The 19,445-nt window shown below is 40.4% G+C and overlaps 2 protein-coding genes across 4 annotated transcripts; one reads left to right on the plus strand and one right to left on the minus strand.

Annotated features, from left to right (window-relative positions):
- The first annotated feature begins 84 nt into the window (after nt 1–84).
- On the plus strand, nt 85–10,951 carry LOC115449720 (AMP deaminase 2). 3 transcript variants are annotated; one of them, XM_037438296.1, is made up of 17 exons: nt 85–398; nt 1,777–1,912; nt 2,190–2,388; nt 2,963–3,067; nt 3,348–3,443; nt 5,061–5,259; nt 5,490–5,615; nt 5,867–6,098; nt 6,421–6,552; nt 6,855–7,018; nt 7,292–7,415; nt 7,719–7,885; nt 8,779–8,899; nt 9,301–9,474; nt 9,757–9,867; nt 10,466–10,603; nt 10,841–10,951. In XM_037438296.1, exons 1-17 carry the CDS (start codon nt 262–264, stop codon nt 10,853–10,855), a joined length of 2,376 nt encoding a protein of 791 aa, XP_037294193.1. In that variant the 5' UTR covers nt 85–261; the 3' UTR covers nt 10,856–10,951. The 3 variants fall into 3 exon arrangements, with proteins under 3 accessions (XP_037294193.1, XP_037294194.1, XP_037294195.1); XM_037438297.1 differs by having other exon boundaries at nt 1,780–1,912; XM_037438298.1 differs by having other exon boundaries at nt 89–398; nt 5,900–6,098.
- LOC115450086 (ribosome-releasing factor 2, mitochondrial) lies at nt 10,901–19,299 on the minus strand. The gene is made up of 14 exons (XM_030178064.2): nt 19,079–19,299; nt 18,774–18,902; nt 18,422–18,559; nt 18,029–18,217; nt 16,956–17,464; nt 16,591–16,680; nt 15,926–16,115; nt 15,239–15,394; nt 14,469–14,632; nt 14,012–14,070; nt 13,069–13,186; nt 12,277–12,372; nt 11,684–11,830; nt 10,901–11,370 (listed from the first exon to the last, which is right to left on the minus strand). The coding sequence occupies exons 1-14, from the start codon at nt 19,221–19,223 to the stop codon at nt 11,209–11,211; spliced, it is 2,292 nt and encodes a 763-aa protein (XP_030033924.1). The 5' UTR covers nt 19,224–19,299; the 3' UTR covers nt 10,901–11,208.
- Nucleotides 19,300–19,445: the final 146 nt, after the last annotated feature.

Below are 19,445 nucleotides of genomic sequence, written 5' to 3' on the forward strand. Positions count from 1 at the left end.
GTTGCCAGATTTATTTGCAGTCTATAAGGGACAAATGCTTAAATACATTGATTTAATATTTTTCAGCTATCTCATTTCTATGCTAAATTCTTTTTATTAATCCTCTTTATTAAATGAAATATTACAGGCCATACAGACAAAAAATAGAACTAAGTCAAAGGCCAAAAGCCAAAAGTTAACGCCAAAATACATCTTGTACATCTTCATAAACCGCGAAAATGGGGTAAATTTCTAGTTAAACCGTCATAGTAAGTTATTGAAATGATTCCGAATACAAAGCGCACGTCTCTGAGCCCAAAAAGTGTTCGTCGGGTGGCGAATCCAACGCCGCCTGACCGCACGCCCGGCAATGTCTTCGCATCGCACAGGGAATATAAAAAGTGGACCAGGGCCCGTATGTAAGTTGCTTTTGAATTTCGGAGGCACAAAGAGTCGTATATGCTGATATAAAGAGTCGTATGGTAGATTGGTATTGAACAAACCTGACTGTGGATTGAACTTATTCAATCGTATTCGTGTCAATTTATTTTCTATGTATCTACTTCTCAATTGGGTAACCCAAGACAACAGAAAAGGGGTTCTAGTTTATCATGGTTTTGCTTTAAAAGTTGAGGCTCTCTTCTATGTTGCGACTTGTAGGTCCCTCGCCAAATGGTAACCTCTTCATCTGTGCAGCCATGCCACCCAGAATTTTATACACAGACATTCGGACATTAAACCACGTTAGCAAATGAAATCACACTTATTTTCTTGATAATAAAATCTTACAATAAGTTACTCAAACTGTAGATGTAAAATAACAAAATGTAAGTTTAAGAGCCAAATAAAAAATTATAAAACTTAATTTGAATTCCACACGCCCTAATGCCACTACTAGTACTCTGAGAATATCCGTCGTAGGAGCAACACCACACTAAACTTCAATACGATAAAAAATCAGGAAAGTAAATCTAAGATTTTTGGTAACTAATATCGTTATTCATGGATGATTTATGATAGTAGTGATAAAGTCCAGTATGTGGTTTCATTTATTGACGCAAAATTAACCTGTATAATACTGGATTGAGCTTATCACTCTTATAAGTTTCTTTACTATTTTTTTCAATCGCAAAACAGAATTACAACCATCTTTACACAACATGCTTAGGACAGTTATGTCCTAAACATATTCTTGCATATGTTATGACTTATAAATGACCTGCACCTATACCTAATATAATAGACGGCAAACAACTTAAGCACACTACCGCGTGTTAACATCTGGGGTTGTATATTACATGGACCTTGCTTTCCGGCGTTTTTACCATGCCTATTGAAAAAAAATCTAACAGTTCATGTGATAAGACCCTTTTTTATTTTATCCGTGGTCCTTTATAACTAGCTTATCTAGTTGTAAACGTCTCTATCCTTGAGGTTAAAACGCCTCCTTAGTTCATTATTTTGTCTTCCGATTTGCTATGGAGGGAAGTGGACAATTGATGTTTCCAACTCCTCTTTATCTTTCTGTTTAATTAATTTCGTTGCGGGATAATGACAAATTAGTTTTCTCTGAGACTCGCTGAGCTTCACTGCTCGGTGTCATAAAATGCGTGCCACTGCTGATCCTGGCTTACAGGAGTTGTTGTAGTGGGTGTGAGCGTGGGAAAGTCTACCGCGTGGTGGTTTTATTGGTAAAGTTAGTGGAGCTTCACTCAACATAATCCCCCCTACATGGTAGTGTGCCCAAGTTGTTTGCCGGCTTTGCAACAAATATTCCATTGCTCTATCGACTGTAAGTAGCTCGACGCACCACACCATGCTGGACGCGACGCGCACGTACGTCCGCGGGCCGGGCGACTCTCGCGCGCACCCCGGCGGCAGCAACGAGGTGCCGTTCCAACGAGTGGCCGTCACTGGCATACATGCCACAGGGGTGAGTAGGGACAAAAGACCGAGTAGAGAGTAATAGAGCGTCTTAACTTGTATTGAACGTGCATACAATATTGGCTGAAAGTGCGTAGGAAGTACTGTTAGTGTGTGCGTTGTCCTAGGAGTATCTTCTATGTATAGTACTTTGGAATTTTAGTCTCCTTACAGAGGCCGAAATCGCACTCACAATTTGTGAAAGGGTGTATTCATAAAAAGCGATTATATAAATTTTAAAACAGACCTCTCGCGTTTAGTGATCAAAACTATGAATGGCCTCCCAGGTGCCTCTGGAAGACTTGATTCGTGCAGCGAGCCTGCTAATAGAAGCGATGGCGATGCGCCGCCATTACATGGAAATTTCCAACCAGTCGTTCCCATCGACCCTGGCGTTGTACCTGACCAGCCGCGACGTGCCGCAGCGCATGCCCGACAAGCATAGACAGTCTGCGGACTTCAACCAGGCCTTGCTGAGCATCGACAGTAAACAGTTGTACATTGTATTAACCATGTTAATTGCAGGCAAAGTAGACAAATACTGTCGACTGATTGACTATAATTGGGATAGGTCGGTCGACTGTGGTGATAGATAAGTTGCATAAAAATAGAAAGTCATAATAAAACTCTTATTGTTGACATCGAGTGTCGTGGTAGTAAGTTTCGAGAGGCTCCAAATCAAAACTTATCTTCTCATTTTCCTTAAAACTCCACGCATCAACAGTATCTTTATGAGTCTTGTAGTCTTAAATACGACAATTATTTAATGATCACTGCTGACTCATATTTGATGATCAGGGAAAATTGACAATAATGAATCGCTAAGTGGAGGGCTTAGGGGATGGCGAATGGAATTGTCACACAGGGCCTCACGTTTCTAAGGAACACAAAGAGAAAACACTACTCTACTTCCGCAATCCGGTCAACAGGCCTCCCAAAAAACTGTCACCCAGAGATTAGCATTACCTAATTACGCCGCAACTGATCCCTCTCGTCCTCTTCTAGGAATCCTGATTTACCAAAATAATAAAACAAATCTACTTCAAGATGCGTTTTGCAGATAACGCTGCGGAACAGTATTTACAGCTGAAGAACAGCTCATCGGAGGAGCTCCACCGGCCGCTCGCCAACATCACGCTCAGCCCGCAGAGATCTGATAGCAGATGTAACTAAACCACTTTTTCAGAGTAGAAATTGTTTGAGAGCCATTCAATGTAGCAGTAAGCTGCAACAATAAAGATTAATTAGTCTTTGAAACGATAACAATCATCAAATAAAGTTGCTCACCTTTAATCTTTCACTTCAACGCATCGACAGCAATTAAATGGAGTGGAAACATTGCTAGTTGCAGACATGTACTAAAAGTATTATTTTCAATATTATAATGTTTCACTTCTCTATACTTAGTCCTACTATTTATCTCTTAACGATATTTTCATGCTCAGTTCCCTTGGTGAGTACGCTGTCGGTGGTGAGACCAGCTGACACAATAAGAACTTCCATCGAGAGTCATGAGGATATACTGCAGCCACTTTTACCTGGTATGCAAATATTTGTCTTGGAGACTATTTACTAAGGTACAAATCTAAAACCGGCAATGCCTAATTTGTTTAGTACAACGGTCTACCGAGACGAAGATCCCAGATTTGAAATCGGAGCACCAGACACGCGATTCGGTCTTTTAAAAGTATGTAAGAATAGGTACAATAGATATATCTATCTATACTTCTATACTATTATATAAAGCTGAAGAGTTTGTTTGTTTGTTTGAACGCGCTAATCTCAGGAACTACCGTGTCCAAATTGAAAAATTCTTTTTGAGTTGGATAGCCCTTTGTTCGTGGAGTGCTATAGGCTATATATCATCACGCTATACCCAATAGGAGCGGAGCAGTAAGGGCTAATCTCAGGAAATACCGGTCCAAACTGAAAAATTCTTTTTGAGTTGGATAGCCCTTTGTTCGTGGAGTGCTATAGACTATATATCATCACGCTATACCCAATAGGAGCGGAGCAGTAATGGCCAATCTCAGGAAATACTGATCCAAACTGAAAAATTATTTTTGCGTTGGATAGCCCTTTGTTCGTGGAGTGCTATAGGCTATATATCATCACGCTATACCGAATAGGAGCGGAGCAGTAATGGCTAATCTCAGGAAATACCGGTCCAAACTGAAAAAATATTTTTGAGTTGGATAGCCCTTTGTTCGTGGAGTGCTATAGGCTATATATATATCATCACGCTATACCCATTAGGAGCGGAGCAGTAATGGCTAATCTCAGGACCTACCGGCCCAAACTGAAAAAATCTTTTTGCGTTGGATAGCCCTTTGTTCGTGGAGTGCTATAGGTTATATATCATCACGCTATACCCAATAGGAGCGGAGCAGTAAAAGCTAATCTCAGGAACTACCGGTCCAAATTGAAAAAATATTTTTGCGTTGGATAGCCCTTTGATTGTGGAGTGCTCTAAGTTATATATCATCACGCTATGACCAATAGGAGCGGAGCAGTAATGAAACATGTTGCAAAAACGGGGACAATTTATTAGTTTTGAGAGCGTCCGTTGCGTGCGCTGCGTAAACGGTTAAAGTTATGCAACAATGATGTATGACGGGATTGTTCCTCTTAAAAAGTTCTAAAAAATATATTATAAAACAAAGAAACAAAGTCCCCCGCTGCATCCGTCTGCCTAAACGTGTTAAACTTAAAAACTACCCAACGTATTAAGATGAAATTTGGTATGGAGACAGTTTGAGACCCTGGGAAGAACATAGGCTCCCGGGAAACTACTACTTTTATAACGGAAAACTTTAGCCTGAAAAACTTTATAACGCGGGCGGAGCCGTGGGCAAAAGCTAGTAGATAATAAAAATCTTGCGCACATTCACTATGAACGAAAATATCGTGACGAAACTTCTTCTTTTTAAATCCCTATAAGAATTTCGAAAGCTATGTGAAGTCGTCAACGTGTCGAAACCCAAGCGCCCAAGCGGGGCATATGCCCCGCCCCATTGCTTGGCATAATTATAAGTATATACCTATATTGCTATAGGTATATACCTATAATTATTATTGGAAACTAAAAGTCCTTCATATTTTTACTCAAACTTAAAATCTAATCATATCAAAATCAAGCTATTCAATCTTTGTCGCAGGTGTGTACTTGGACCCTTGGGCGTGTCCCATGCCCCCCGACCGTCACTACACGTGTCGGTGGGTGCGCGGCGTGGTGTCGGTGTACCGCAGTGAGGCCGACGCCAACGCCGACCGCCCGCTGCCGTACCGCACGCTCAGCTTCCAGCAGTACATCGAGGACCTAGGACGGCTTACTGCTATGATTGCAGATGGGCCTTTGTTAGTAGCTTTGTTGCACAGAATAGTACATAGTTTAGTCATAATGTCTTTCAAAGAGACAAGTTGTGTCTCTCTATGGTCGCCAGAATTATGTCGGCTCGTTGGCTTGATCGACATATATTGTCTATTTTTAAGAATATTTAATGCCTTACGTCAGATGTTAATTTATTTGGCTTGGGCTGTCACAAATATTGAGTGTTTATAGACCTATCTAGTAAGTATATCGCCAGGAAATCCTTTTGCTTCCGTCGTCTAAGCTACTTGTCATCCAAGTTCAAGATGCACGCCCTCCTCAACGAGCTACATGAGCTCGCACTGCAGAAGGCCGTGCCGCACAGGGACTTCTACAACATAAGGTAATATTTTGGAAACAGCTAATCGGAACTATTGGCATTATACATTAATTGGCAAGCTATCAGATTTTGTTGCAATTTTGATAAAATTGTCGCAAAAAAATCAGACATGAAGGTACGAAGAGAAAAAATTTGAAGTTCAGAAGACTTTGAAGAGTAAAGACACATAAACCTTCTTGGGTGGTCATAATTCCTACAAACCTCTTCTAAATTCCCACCCGATTTTCTAAAATATAAAACATACTGATTTCCAGCATAACTTCTTATAAACCAACATCCACACTCAGGAAGGTGGATACCCACATCCACGCGGCGTCCTGTATGAACCAGAAGCACCTGCTGCGCTTCATCAAGCGGACCCTCAGGCAGCACGCGAACGAGGTGGTGGCACTACAGAACGGGAATCCCATGACCCTCAAGCTGGTATTTGAGGAGATGCAGCTGGACGCTTATGACTTAAACGTGGACATTTTGGATGTGCATGCGGTAATGGCATTGGCTTGTATTAATTAATTAATGTGGGATGAGAAAATACCTCGTGGCAAGTGCCATATAACTCATAGATAGAATACAGGATTTAAAATCACAAAGTACAGCGCAACACTGGCGACATTCTAGCCAGTGTAGCTAGGCTATATAGGCAGAATAGACGGGGTACAAAGTTTAAACCGTAATATAATACTAGGACATAATAAGGTATTTGAATAACGTTGCTCTGTAGCCTCCTAGACGGAATTTTTCGTATGTACCTGAACTATCGTCAAGTAAATAAATCGTTTCATCAAACGATTTCATTTCGCTTGAACAGGATCGCAACACATTCCATCGCTTCGATAAATTCAATGCCAAGTACAACCCAGTCGGCGAGAGTCGTCTCCGGGAAGTGTTCCTTAAGACGGACAACTACATGAACGGGACGTACTTTGCAAACATTATCAAAGTAAGGAAAATATGGATATTTCCCGGGATAAAAAGTAGCATGTAGCGTTCAAGGATAATTTAGCTAGTATGCTTTGAATTAGTGAAGGAATTTTGAAAACCGTACCAGTAGTGTCTGCGATTAGCGTGTCCCAACAAAAAGAATTAATAAAATGCAAATAGGCCAAATAAATAATTTTGATTAGTAATTTGAGATTTGCTAACAAAAGATCAAGCAATTTAATAAAATTAAATTAAGTAGTCTCGTATACATGCTAAGTAGAAAGTCTTGTTTTAATGGAAGCATACTGACGTCTGCTGCAGGAAGTGATGGGAGACCTCCAAGAGAACAAATATACTTACTCTGAACCGCGCATATCGATCTACTGCAAGAACAAGCAGGAGTGGACGAAGCTGGCGACGTGGGCGGTGCGCAACGACGTGCACTCGCCCCACGTGCGCTGGCTCGTGCAGGTGCCAAGGCTGTAGTAAGTATTATTCTCTAACCAGCAGAGATAAGAGTTAGTGAACTTATGGCAAGTGTTCAAAAATGTACGCGATCACTTCGGAAGTGTGGGGATGTATCTATCGGAAAATTGTTTCATATATATCACATGACGGGCAGCATATCGCCATTTGGAGAATTACTTTTGGTGGTTAGTTTAAATAGCAGAAAGTCAAGTTACAATGAATAGTTTCAGACCACGCAAACCTAGGGATAGAACCATAAATTTATCTATCTTCTTAATTTCCTAATGCAGTGATATCTACCGCATCAACAAGCTGCTGAAAAACTTCCAGGAGTTCCTGAACAACCTATTCGAGCCACTGTTCGAGGTCTCCGTGGACCCCAGCTCTAATCCCGATTTGCACAAGTTTCTAGCGGTATTACAATATAATTATTATATATCACAAATATAATTATTTGTCAGTTTTGAAAAAAAAAATCCTCAACTTTTTCTAAACCTTGATAGGTATAGTAACTAATCTGGATATGATAAACGCGGTAAGATCCTTTATCCAATTGGCGTCAATCACCTAAAGTTGCCAGGATTCTGACCGGCAGTTGAGAATTTATACCACAAAATGCTGATTTTAGTTTTATTTTTCTCCTAAAAATAAGACTGAAGAAATCTTTTTTAACTATCTACGATAATTTGCAATGTATATTTAACTTCATCTCGGAAGCACGTGATCGGCTTCGACAGTGTAGATGACGAGTCCAAGCCGGAGAACCCGATCCTGCACGAGGACGTGAAGACTCCTGAGGAATGGGACGACGAGGAGAACCCTCCCTACGCGTATTATTTGTACTACATGTACGCTAATATTGTGGCGCTTAACCAACTGCGCAAGTGAGTACTGTACACGTTTTGCAAAATATTTCATTTAACTGTCACTCGTCCAATTAATAACTATTATCTATACTATTATATAAAGCTGAAGAGTTTGTTTGTTTGTTTGAACGCGCTAATCTCAGGAACTACCGGGTCAAACTGAAAAATTATTTTTGTGTTGGATAGCCCTTTATTCGTGGAGTGCTATAGGCTATATATCATCACGCTATACCCAACAGGAGCGGAGCAGTAATGGCTAATCTCAGGAACTACCGGTTCGAATTGAAAACTTATGTTTGTGTTGGATAGCCCTTAGTTTCTGGAGTGCTATAGGCCTGGCTATATAGCCCAGCTATATATCATCACGCTATGACTAATAGGAGCGGAGAAGTGCAAACATGTTGCAAAAACGGGGAAAATTTATTACTTTTGAGAGCTTCCGTTGCGTGCACGCACTGCGTAAACGGTTAAAGTTATGCAACAATGATGTATGACGGGATCGTTCCTCTTAAAAAGTACTACAAAAATATAAAACAAAGTCCCCCGCTGCAGCTGTCTGCCTGAACGTGTTAAACTCAAAAACTACCTAACGTATTAAGATGAAATTTGGCATGGAGACGGTTTGAGACCATGGGAAGGACATAGGCTCCCGAGAAAATATATAGCGTGACTTTTATAACGGAAAACTTTAGCCCGAAAAACTTTATAATGCGGGCGGAGCCGCGGGCAAAAGCTAGTATATAATAATAGACAGACATTAATTATCACTTTGATCCTTACTTTAAAGTTTAAATATCAATTATATTTCAGGCAACTGGTAAGTTGCAATAGAAAGCCAGAAATCATTTAGACGTAGAAAAACAACAGTATTGATTTCACGTTTGAACTTTTTACTTCTCGCTTGCATTCAGAGAACAAGGGTTAAACACATTTGTTCTACGGCCACATTGCGGCGAAGCGGGTCCGGCGACGCATCTGAGCGCCGGCTTCCTGCTAGCTGAGAATATCTCACACGGCCTCATGTTGAGGAAGGTAAATAATTTGTTTAAAGAAATTTAACTTAGAATAAAGGGGAATTATAGTCGGCTGGCAAAAGAGTGAACTTTATGTATTAGGGGTAAAATATTGTGCTGTTCTCTAATATTCAAAGTTCTGGAAGGGGTTGCTTCTCTTTGGGCAGTTGCAGAAGTCTTCATCAGAAGAGGGATTTATACATTTCGATTTCCTACCGTCTGACAGCCTGGAGGAATCCACACACGCTGGATACATGGCGCGTATGACAGGTCCGCCTGGAAATGTTTAGGGTAGGCCTATGTCCTATAACGAAGGACTCCATCTGGCTGATGACATAATAGCCCGGAGTTCCTTCTTCATTAAGTCTTTTAATTAATACCTATTAGATCTACTTTTGACTAAACCTCATTATCCTACAGGTACCAGTGCTGCAGTACGTGTACTATCTGGCGCAGATCTTCATAGCGATGTCTCCTCTCAGCAACAACTCTCTGTTTCTGCGCTATCATCGGAACCCGCTGCCGGACTTCTTCGCGCGAGGGCTGCGCGTCACGCTCAGTACTGACGACCCGCTGCAGTTTCACTATACCAGGGTAATTTAAGTATGCTCACCTCAACTGATAGAGAGCAAGGTTGGGTATGAATATGATATTCACATCGCGTATTCTTGACGTAAGAATTAATATAGCAATGGATGGAAGACGCCACACAGAAACTTTATAAGTTGTGAAACTGATGGTAAATGATGTAATCCCTCCTTGCACCGATATAAATGCATGTTCATAAATATTTGTTTTAGATCTGAGTTTTGGAAGTTCTTTGTGTAGGAATTGTATTGTTGGTTATTTGTGCGAATGTTGGGTGATAATCACCAGGAGCCGCTGATGGAGGAGTACAGTATCGCGGCGCAGGCGTGGAAGTTCAGCTCGTGCGACATGTGCGAGCTCGCCAGGAACTCTGTCATCATGTCAGGATTTCCTCACGAGGTGATATTGATTTATAATTTTAAAACTCATCGTTTTGGCTATCATCCCTCTATGGGACAATAGTTTACATTTTTTCACGATTAGAAGTGAATGAGCAGAGGGAGAATAACGACTAGAGACTAGATAAAGACAGTGTTCAGCTGGCATCTGTGCTGGACTTGCAAGGCTACGTTTTCAGATTTTTACTAATAATAATAATATCAGCCCTGTATTATATACTGTCCCATTGTTGGGCACGGGCCTCCTCTACTACTGAGAGGGATTAGGCCTTAGTCCACCACGCTGGCCTAGTGCGGATTGGTAGACTTCACACACCCACGAAATTCCTATAGAGAACTTCTCAGGTATGCAGGTTTCCTCACGATGTTTTCCTTCACCGTTAAAGCAAGCGATAATTCACAAAGAATACACACATAATTTATTAGAAAAATCAGAGGTGTGTGCCCTTGGGATTTGAACCTGCGGACATTCGTCTCGGCAGTCCGTTCCACAACCAACTAGGCTATCGCCGCTTCACGATTTTTACTAACCATAACATAATTCTAGCATTGCCTACTTTCTTATAGCACCTACGATAAAGAATATAACTCTGTGCCAGATGAAGCAGTACTGGTTGGGTCCGGAGTATCTGCGCGAGGGTCCCGCGGGAAACGACATCACGCGCACCAACGTGCCCGACGTGCGCATCTCCTTCCGACACGAGACGCTGCTCGACGAACTGGACAACTTGTTCACTGTGAGTGCTTGTACACTTGTCTACCAATACTAATGGTAAGCCATTAATCTTTGTTAATATAACATCCCGCCTTTTTCTCTTTTCAGTTGTAGGCAGAGATGTAACATGCACGTTTTACCAGCTATGTTCAGTCCCATGTAATATGGAACAGGTTTATTGCCATTTACAGGGCACATTCCCAAAGTCCTTTTGTTTGCATTTTGTGAAACTAGCTATATTTATTTGTATTTGTTTCAGGCCCCAGTCACTTGATTCTTAATCAAAGAAGATATTTTAGTCAAAAGAGAAACACCAATGTCTCAGTAAAGTACTTTATTTACAATATTTACAATTAAATTATCATCCATATATTATTTTTTTCATTAATCACTGTTACATCCCTTTCTTACGTCAAACAATTGGCGATTAAAACAACTCTTAAGGTTTGAAATACGATTACAATTCCTCCAGCAGTTACCATCAGAGTGACCCACTGATTCTTTGCTAGCCTGTCCGACAAAGTTGTTCAAACTAGGATTCAACTCCAGATCGCAATCATATCCTAGTTTTCGAAAGGTCAGTAAGATGAGTATTGGAATGCCAATATAAGCCCGTAGAAATATAGTTTAGAATCCAGTGATGTTCTTGATGGCCTTCTCCTCGTCGTGCGGCGACATCTGGCGGTGCGAGTGGAACTCCATGCTGAAGGACGCGAGGCCGGAGCTCAGCGACCGCAGCGTCGTGGAGTACCCCAGCAGCTCCGACAGCGGCGCTATGCATTCCACCACCTGACAAATATTTTGTTAGACTTGTCTAGTTCTAACACCATAGTGAGTTTTAAATGCTGTTAATTTTATTGATAAGCGTAAATTTTTTATGACTTCCACAACTTTCGTTTATTATGATTAAGGGAGAAAGAGAGTGAGAAAAAGAGAAGGAATAAGAGGAATGAATAAAGAGAGAGGGGGAAACAGAGGTGAACAAAAACAAGAGGCAAATAGAAATATTACTTGGTACATCATAAAATAAACCACCTTATTAAAATTTAGAACCCCTACCTCCCTTGGAGAGCTCCTATTAAATCAAGGATTATTCTGATACCTTATTCTGGTGCCTGATGTGTATGTGCTGTATGTCGACCCGCCTGCGCGCCAGGTCGGCCAGCACGCGCGCCGAGTGGCTCTCGGGGCAGACCACCTCCAGCGACATCATCGGCTCCAGCAGGATCGCCTCCGCGTCTTTGAACACCTGGAGATGCCATCAAATGTTTTAAAATGCCAGCATAATTGTGACAACTGACAAGGCATAATTGTCTCTCGTCAGTCACTATCTGAACCCCACTCCGCTTATCATCAGGTACAGTGGAGTCACTTTTTTTGTGCACCTATAAAACATACCAAAATTTCTCTAAAACACCTGAGAGTGAATGATGTCCGAAAAGAGTAGTATTTCCGTATTTGCAATTAGAAACCGGAACCACTTGATCCTCAGCCGACCTATTTCTAGGTACATACGTAAATACTAGACCACGGAGGGTACTTACATGTGTGTGTATAATGATGACAAATTTTATATAAAGTTTTGGGTATGCAAATGCTGTATAAAACTGTTGGTGGATTCAATAAACTCTTTCCTCCTTTCACTTAAATACCCTCGCTCAGTTATAACTATAAATGGTAGCAGCATGGACCGACCTTCCGGAGGCACTGCGCCACGGTGGCGGTCACCACTGACTCGGAAGTACCGCGGCCGCACTCGAACCAGTGCAGCGTCGCCTGCACGTCCACCATCTGGACACAAAACACCTGCTTTAAAGCCACGTTCCCTATGCTGAAATAACCTTGATGTAGCATGAATAGTGAAAAAGTAAAAATTATACTATTTTATTTTATTTTTTTTTATTAGTGCTATTTTAATGCTGGTAGTTTTTTCTGTGACGTATTAATGATTACGTTCCTGCATGCGAATATTTGCATAAAGGAAATGCAGTTTTATATCCAGTATATTTTACAGTATTCTATATTACTTATGAGAGACTTAGACCGGACAAAAAGATTGGTTATGCTATGTTTCACAGCTTTTGAGGATGGTATAAAGTGTAAACAAATCGATTTCCGGTACTACTGGACTGATTAGTATCTCTGAATAGCATTAAATACCTTTTATTTTTAATTGACTTATATTCCATCAACTCTCTTAGGCATAGAAAGCTATGTACCAAGTAACCGACATATATAATAAACGATTCCAATCGCTTTTTTCGATGAATTTCAAAAATGGACCAATCAGAACAAAGTATTTTTGTCATGCGTACAAATGAGTTATTCTGATTGGTTCATGCGCGTTATCGACTCGAAGATTGAGATTGAGATCGTTTATTGAAAACGGATGGAATAGACCTTCAACATCTGTAAAAAAAATGTTTTTTACCGTATTTGACCATGACTTCTAACAAATCATCTGTATAATAAAATGAGGTGACGTACCGGACAGCCGAGCTTTGGTCCGTGCATGAAGGCGGACTGCACGCCATGCCTTATAGCGTGCAGATGTCGCGGCAGGAGGTGGGCGAGGTTGGCCGCGCTGTCCGGGGACTTGTTCAATCTGCAACAACACATTAAGCTAAGTTTGGACTCTCACGTTCTCTCAGCAATATATTGTAGATCTTTCAGATGCGTTTACACACTTGCAGCAATCCTACTAATATTATAAATGCGAAAGTTTGTAAGGATGTTGCATACATTCATATATGTATGTTTGTATGTTTGCTTGTTCCTCTTTCACGAAAAAACTACTGAACGGATGAACTTTACAGTAATATTGGTTATGCATCAAAATAACACACAATGGCTACAATTTATAATGATTTTGTGTAATTTGATCACAATATCGTATATGTGTGATCATAATGTGTATCGTTATACATATCAAGTAAGTCGAAGAGAACATTATCCCGGAATACTTGCTCACGCGGGCTAAGCCGCGAGCAAAAGCTAGTATTTCAATAATTCTAAACACACGCGACTCGCCGCGATTTCTAATTCTGAAGCGAGATTCAAAATTTGCACAAATCAGTCGACTTCTGGAATTTTTTTAAAAATCTAGATCCTGCTTTACGTATGTCATGCATTACAGAAGTTATCGACTACATGGTGTAAAATATACTATAGCGGCAACAGAGAGTCGTATTCTGTAGCCAGCTGGTAAACATACAGTAAATCAGATTACTGTACCTTAATAACTGATAATAACAGCAGTTTTCAATAAACGATTCCAATCTCTTTTTAATTCATCACGAAAAGGGACCAAATAAGGAAGGAAGTTTTTGACATCCTTTAAAATTACGTATTTTGATTGGTTTATTATCAGCATCGGATTTAAGATTGGTATCATTCCTTTTACCAGCTTTTACTGTAAATAAATACTCACCGTAAAACCTTGTCTTGCGCTACTCCCTTCACAGTCTTCGCCGACATAGTGACCTTGACCTGCAATGAAATAATTTTATCGAAGTCATAAAATGTTAAACATCATTTAGATTACGTCAACATTCACTCTACCACTGGTTTTGAAAGCCACCAGAGAACTGGTGAAAACTTCTTTACTGGTTACTGGCAGGTCTCCCATATGTGAGAGTCCGCCTGGGTAGGTCCACCGCAATGCCTATTTCTGCCGCCAAGCAGCAATGTATAATCACTTTATGATTCACGATGTTGGGTGGTGATTCTACTGTTTATAGGCTACCACATCGCTTACCAACAGCGAACGGCAAGCTCGTCTCGTCATTAAAAGCAATAAAAAAAAAGGAGAAGAACTCGCAAGACACTCTAGTGTTTCTTTTTCAAGATCAGTTCAAAGGTATGTAAAAGGTATAGTGGGTGTATACCTGCTGCCGTGCATTCCCGATCTTGCGGTCCACGTTCATGGTGTGCTTGCCCTCGGCCAGCAAAGTCTCACGATACGCGATCTGGAGAGGACCCAGCTCCACATCGATCTTGTACTCTCGGATGATGCGCTCTTTGATTATCTCCAGGTGGAGTTCGCCCATTCCTGCAGGAATACAAACAGCAGTATTTTTATGCTGTGTCAAATTTTGTCTCAGCGTTTGGTTAGCTAGAAAATCAATGTGATACACACGTCGACACGTCAGTTTTTTGTGAGAATAATTTAAGACAAATAATCTTATCTACAATATAAATGTAATAATTACAGTGAAAACCGGTTATAGCGACATCGAAGGGATCGCCGAATCTAGACGCTATATCCGATAGTCGTTATATACAATAGCCTTTTTATATGCATTTATTTAAAGAGTCCTTACTATTATGTCGTTATAACCGATGCGTCGCTATAACCGGAGTCGTTATAACCGGTTTCTACTGTATAGCATGGTCCCTATATCGATAGATAGGACTCAGCAAAAATTGCCATTCCTTTTCCATATAGAGACTTTCCCGCCCTCACACCCACCACTACAACTCCTGTAAGCCAGGATCAGCAGTGGCACGCATTTTATGACATGAAAACTAATTTGTTATATAATCTTTGTCATTTTGTCCTTTTTTCAATCCTTTTCCGTATAGCCAAATCTGTTAAACAATCCGGGTGGTTAAGCGAAGCTCACGATCCCAAGCTGGTCATAAGTACGCCACGTACCTGCCAACACCAGCTGCCCGCTGTCCTCGTCAGTGTGGACTCTGAGACTGGGGTCCTCGCGCTGCAGCTCCGCCAGCGCCGTCTCCAACGCGGACTGGAACCCGATGCTCGGCGGCTCGATGGAGCACAGGAACACTGGCTCCGGGATTGTTGTACCTGACCATCATGAGCATATCATCAAAGACTATTTTTTTATACTTGCATGCTAAAGTGACCACTCTGAAGTGGTAAGTGGAGTGGGGTCCAATAGAATGTTGACTGACGAGAGATGATTACCCCACGATAGTCGACACCATTATGCCGGCCTATTGGAACTGGATAGGCTGATCCCGGAACGCGATACACTTACGTGGGCCTCTATAGCGGGTTTTAGCACCTTGTGTACGGTGGTCGCTATTCGGGAGGATATAAAATATATCCTACCGCCAGCCATAATATAATTGAATGAATAAGTTCCAGGTACAATTTTGGTGTCGATTTATAGGATTTTTTTCTCTATCATAGCAAAGTTATCACTATACTGGTAGGTACAGTCCTGTTCTCCGACAGTCACCACTGCCACTGCCCATACGAGACGCTAGCTTACCATCGGCAACAGTGAACGGAATTGAGTAGCTCAAGTGAATAATTGACATTACAAACGGCCTTGCAAACTAAATTGGATAATAATATTCAAGCACCCCTTACCTATTCCAAGCAAAACCTGCGCCAGTTCTTCGTTAGTAGGCTGCGAGTCCAAGGCCTGCAGCCTCAGCCGGGCGCTCGGCAGCATCAGCTCCTCCACCTCGGACGGCTCCCGGAGCTGGGCAGCGAGGGAGGTCTTCGCACGGTTGGCCGCTGTTTGAGTTGATGTTATCAAGTCGCCTGACATTGTTTCCTAGAAGTGACAGTTTTTTTTTATCTAGTGAATGCGGTCTTCCCAATATTTTTAGCTTCCAATATGAAAATCCTTCTGTCTAATAGATTTGACTAGCGACTTACTACCGTAGATATTAGCGTTACGAACCGAGTTCCTAATTCTTATCAAGAGAAACTAATAAGGCAGGGTTGGCGAACCTTCAATGGTAAATGTTCCATTATGTATGAAAAAAAAAAAAATGCCTCTAATGTGCTATCCAGGACTGGTTTTCTCCTTCTTTTTATTGGTGCTCAATGGAGTGGTTTCACTGCAATGACGTTAAGCAAAGTAAAGCTCAAAGATACATATACAATGTTTGGCATATTACTCTAGTGCCCGAATTATTTTGTCACATGCTACTACTGGCAAACGTGCCATTGGTTCACCATCCCTGTAACAAGGTATGGACAATGTAATAACACTTTCATCTTCTAGATGACACTAAAATGCTGACCTTCAATCCACTGATGACGGCTATGTTGCCCGCCGTCACTTTCTCCACCAGTTTGTAGTCATCAGCCAAAGCCACGTACAGTGAACCTGTCTATTAAAATATCAACTATTATCAGAGTACATTTGTCTGTAGGTACCGATAGCGTTGGCTATACTGCGCGTTTAAATTCAGTTCGTAGCATGTCTAAAACTTTTATAAAAAAATAGAGTCGCTTCCATGCCTTTTAAACGAACCCAAGCGGCTGGGACGGGGTTTGTTACTAACTTCAGACCAGTAACAGAAATTACAATAGCTATATAATTCCTGGAATTATTGTAGGTGCTACAAGAGGATTAATTCGTTAAAAAAGTTAACCAGAACCTTACTTGTTCACTCCTATCCTTGCCAAGATTATAAATCTTCTGTCCCCTACTGACATCTCCACTATACAGCCTCAGGAACGTCAGCACACCTCTCTGATCATCATGGATCACTTTGAACACCCTTGCAGCGAGATCCTTATCGAAACACTTGTATAACTTGTGACCTTCTTGAGGATTCGGCAGGTACGACATAACACCATCCATCAAGGTTTGAACTCCTATATTTTTGTACGAACTTCCGCATAACACTGGATATGCGTCCATCTTCAAAGTGCTTCGGCGCACGGCTTGCTCTATTTCTTTCGGATTTAAATCCAAGCTCTCGTTCTTTATGATTGTCTCTGCTAACTCGTCGTCTATGGATGACAGAGTGTCTATGAGTTGTCTGTGGTCCTTTACCGCCGCTTCCCATTTGTGTCCGTCCTCTTTTTCTGTCAGCTTCCGTCGTGTGTAGTTCTGGCCGCGGCCTTGCGTCCATATTATTTCTTCTAGAGTGATAAGGTCTATTAAACCTGTAATGATAAACATAGTTTCATTAACATTTCAGTCAAATTAAAAGAGAGGAATCCAAATTTTCGAAAAGGAAATATTCTTCTAAATTGAACATAATTCACATTTTTTTTTTTTATAATTTTATTTACCACTTTTATAACAAACAAAAAAAGCAATTTTGACATGTCATATTGCTTAACATTAAAAAAGCAAAGAGATTTGTCAACAATGCTATGCATTGCAACAGTCGACAAAGGGCGCACATACAATCAATATAAGTGTGCCCTACATGTCCAATGTCCATAGATTACAAGAACTAGGTAAGCCTAGAAAAAAATTGCTGAAAATTTTTTCATACTTCCAACCATCTTATTGGCTTTAAAATCCAGGAGCAAAGGCAATTTACAATATTGTTTGTACCTTGTTGTGTAAAGAATGCACGCATGACTTTAGAAAAGGTGTGTGCCTTTAGGTATTGAACCTACTGACACTCATCTCGAAAATTCATTCCACAACTGACTAGGCCATAGTTCCTTTTTTAGCTTCAAATTAATTATAATATAATTTTAATGCTAAATATTTACCTATGAGCTTATCATGATATCTGACAGTGTGATGCAGTAACAGTGGTGTTGCCTGCAACTTGTCAGTGATTGAGCGTACACAATCCTTCACAAATGCATCAGTCCTATCCATCTTGTTGAGGTATAGGAGACGCGGCACGCGGTAGCCGCTGGCTTGACGCCACACTGTTAGGGTCTGGGCTTCAACTCCTGGAGAGGTAGACAAAACCAAAACGGAATTTAATTTGGTACAAATTCAATGAAATAAATACTATTTTCGGTTCCATAAGTTCCACATATTATTTATATTTGTAGGTCAGAAAATTATCTGTCTCAATGTGGATATTGAGCTTGTGTCTTACACTAGTGCGTCAAAAGTAAAACAAAAAATTAGATAGTTATTTATACACACACCAGCAGAGCCATCAAGGACAATAACAGCTCCATCCAGTACAGCCAGGCTCTGCTCCACCTCCATGGTGAAGTCAATGTGGCCGGGAGTGTCTATCAAGTTGATCTGACCACCGCGCCATGGGAATGATACTGCGGCAGCTGCAAAACAACATTAGAAACAGAATCAAAATAAAAAAAAATGTATATCTTTAATTTTCAAAATCAATTCAAATGTTTTTGAATTGATTTCGACAATTAAAGATATTCGTAATTTGACCAAATTTTATTATATGGGAATTACATTTTACATGCATATGTATATCATAACGAAAATATAAAATTCTGTTTTTCTATAACACTAAGCATTGCTTACATGTAATTGTGATTCCTCTCTGCCGCTCCTGCTCCATGTAATCTGTGACGGTGTTCCCGTGATGCACCTCACCCATCGACTTTATCGTGCCCGAGTAGAACAACATACGCTCTGTTGTCGTCGTTTTGCCTAAAAAGAATATTGTAAACATAACCTTACTTTATCATTTGTAACATATTATATAAAACTTTACCACATAATTACAAGAATAATTCTGATATTGGTTCACATATTGGTGATTTATTTGTAATTATATTAAGTATTAATTCAAAAACATAAAAGTAAAATTTAGAAGATATTCTTACCTGCATCTATATGTGCTAATATACCGATATTACGAATGTTGTCAACATTATTCTTACTCCTGTTGTCTGTATTTGTGCAATATCTTCGTAACTGAACATTTTTGAGTAATTTCCTGTAATAATTTACATAACAAAACGTCTTCATTTTCGGAATTTCAGCTGATGGACATGACAGTTCTGAATAAATGTCGGAATAAAAATTTCGTTGAGAAATAAGGAACGTATTGACTGAATTAATAATTAGTAATGAGTAGACAAAAAATTTCAAAAAGTAGGAATAGAAAATGTGATCAAACTTAACGCAGTATTTATTTTAAATTTTAAACGTATACATAGCCATAGTTGCGTAACATAACTCGTAAAATTT

This window comes from Manduca sexta, chromosome 13 (genome assembly GCF_014839805.1).
Source record: "Manduca sexta isolate Smith_Timp_Sample1 chromosome 13, JHU_Msex_v1.0, whole genome shotgun sequence".
Taxonomy (NCBI): domain Eukaryota; kingdom Metazoa; phylum Arthropoda; class Insecta; order Lepidoptera; family Sphingidae; genus Manduca; species Manduca sexta.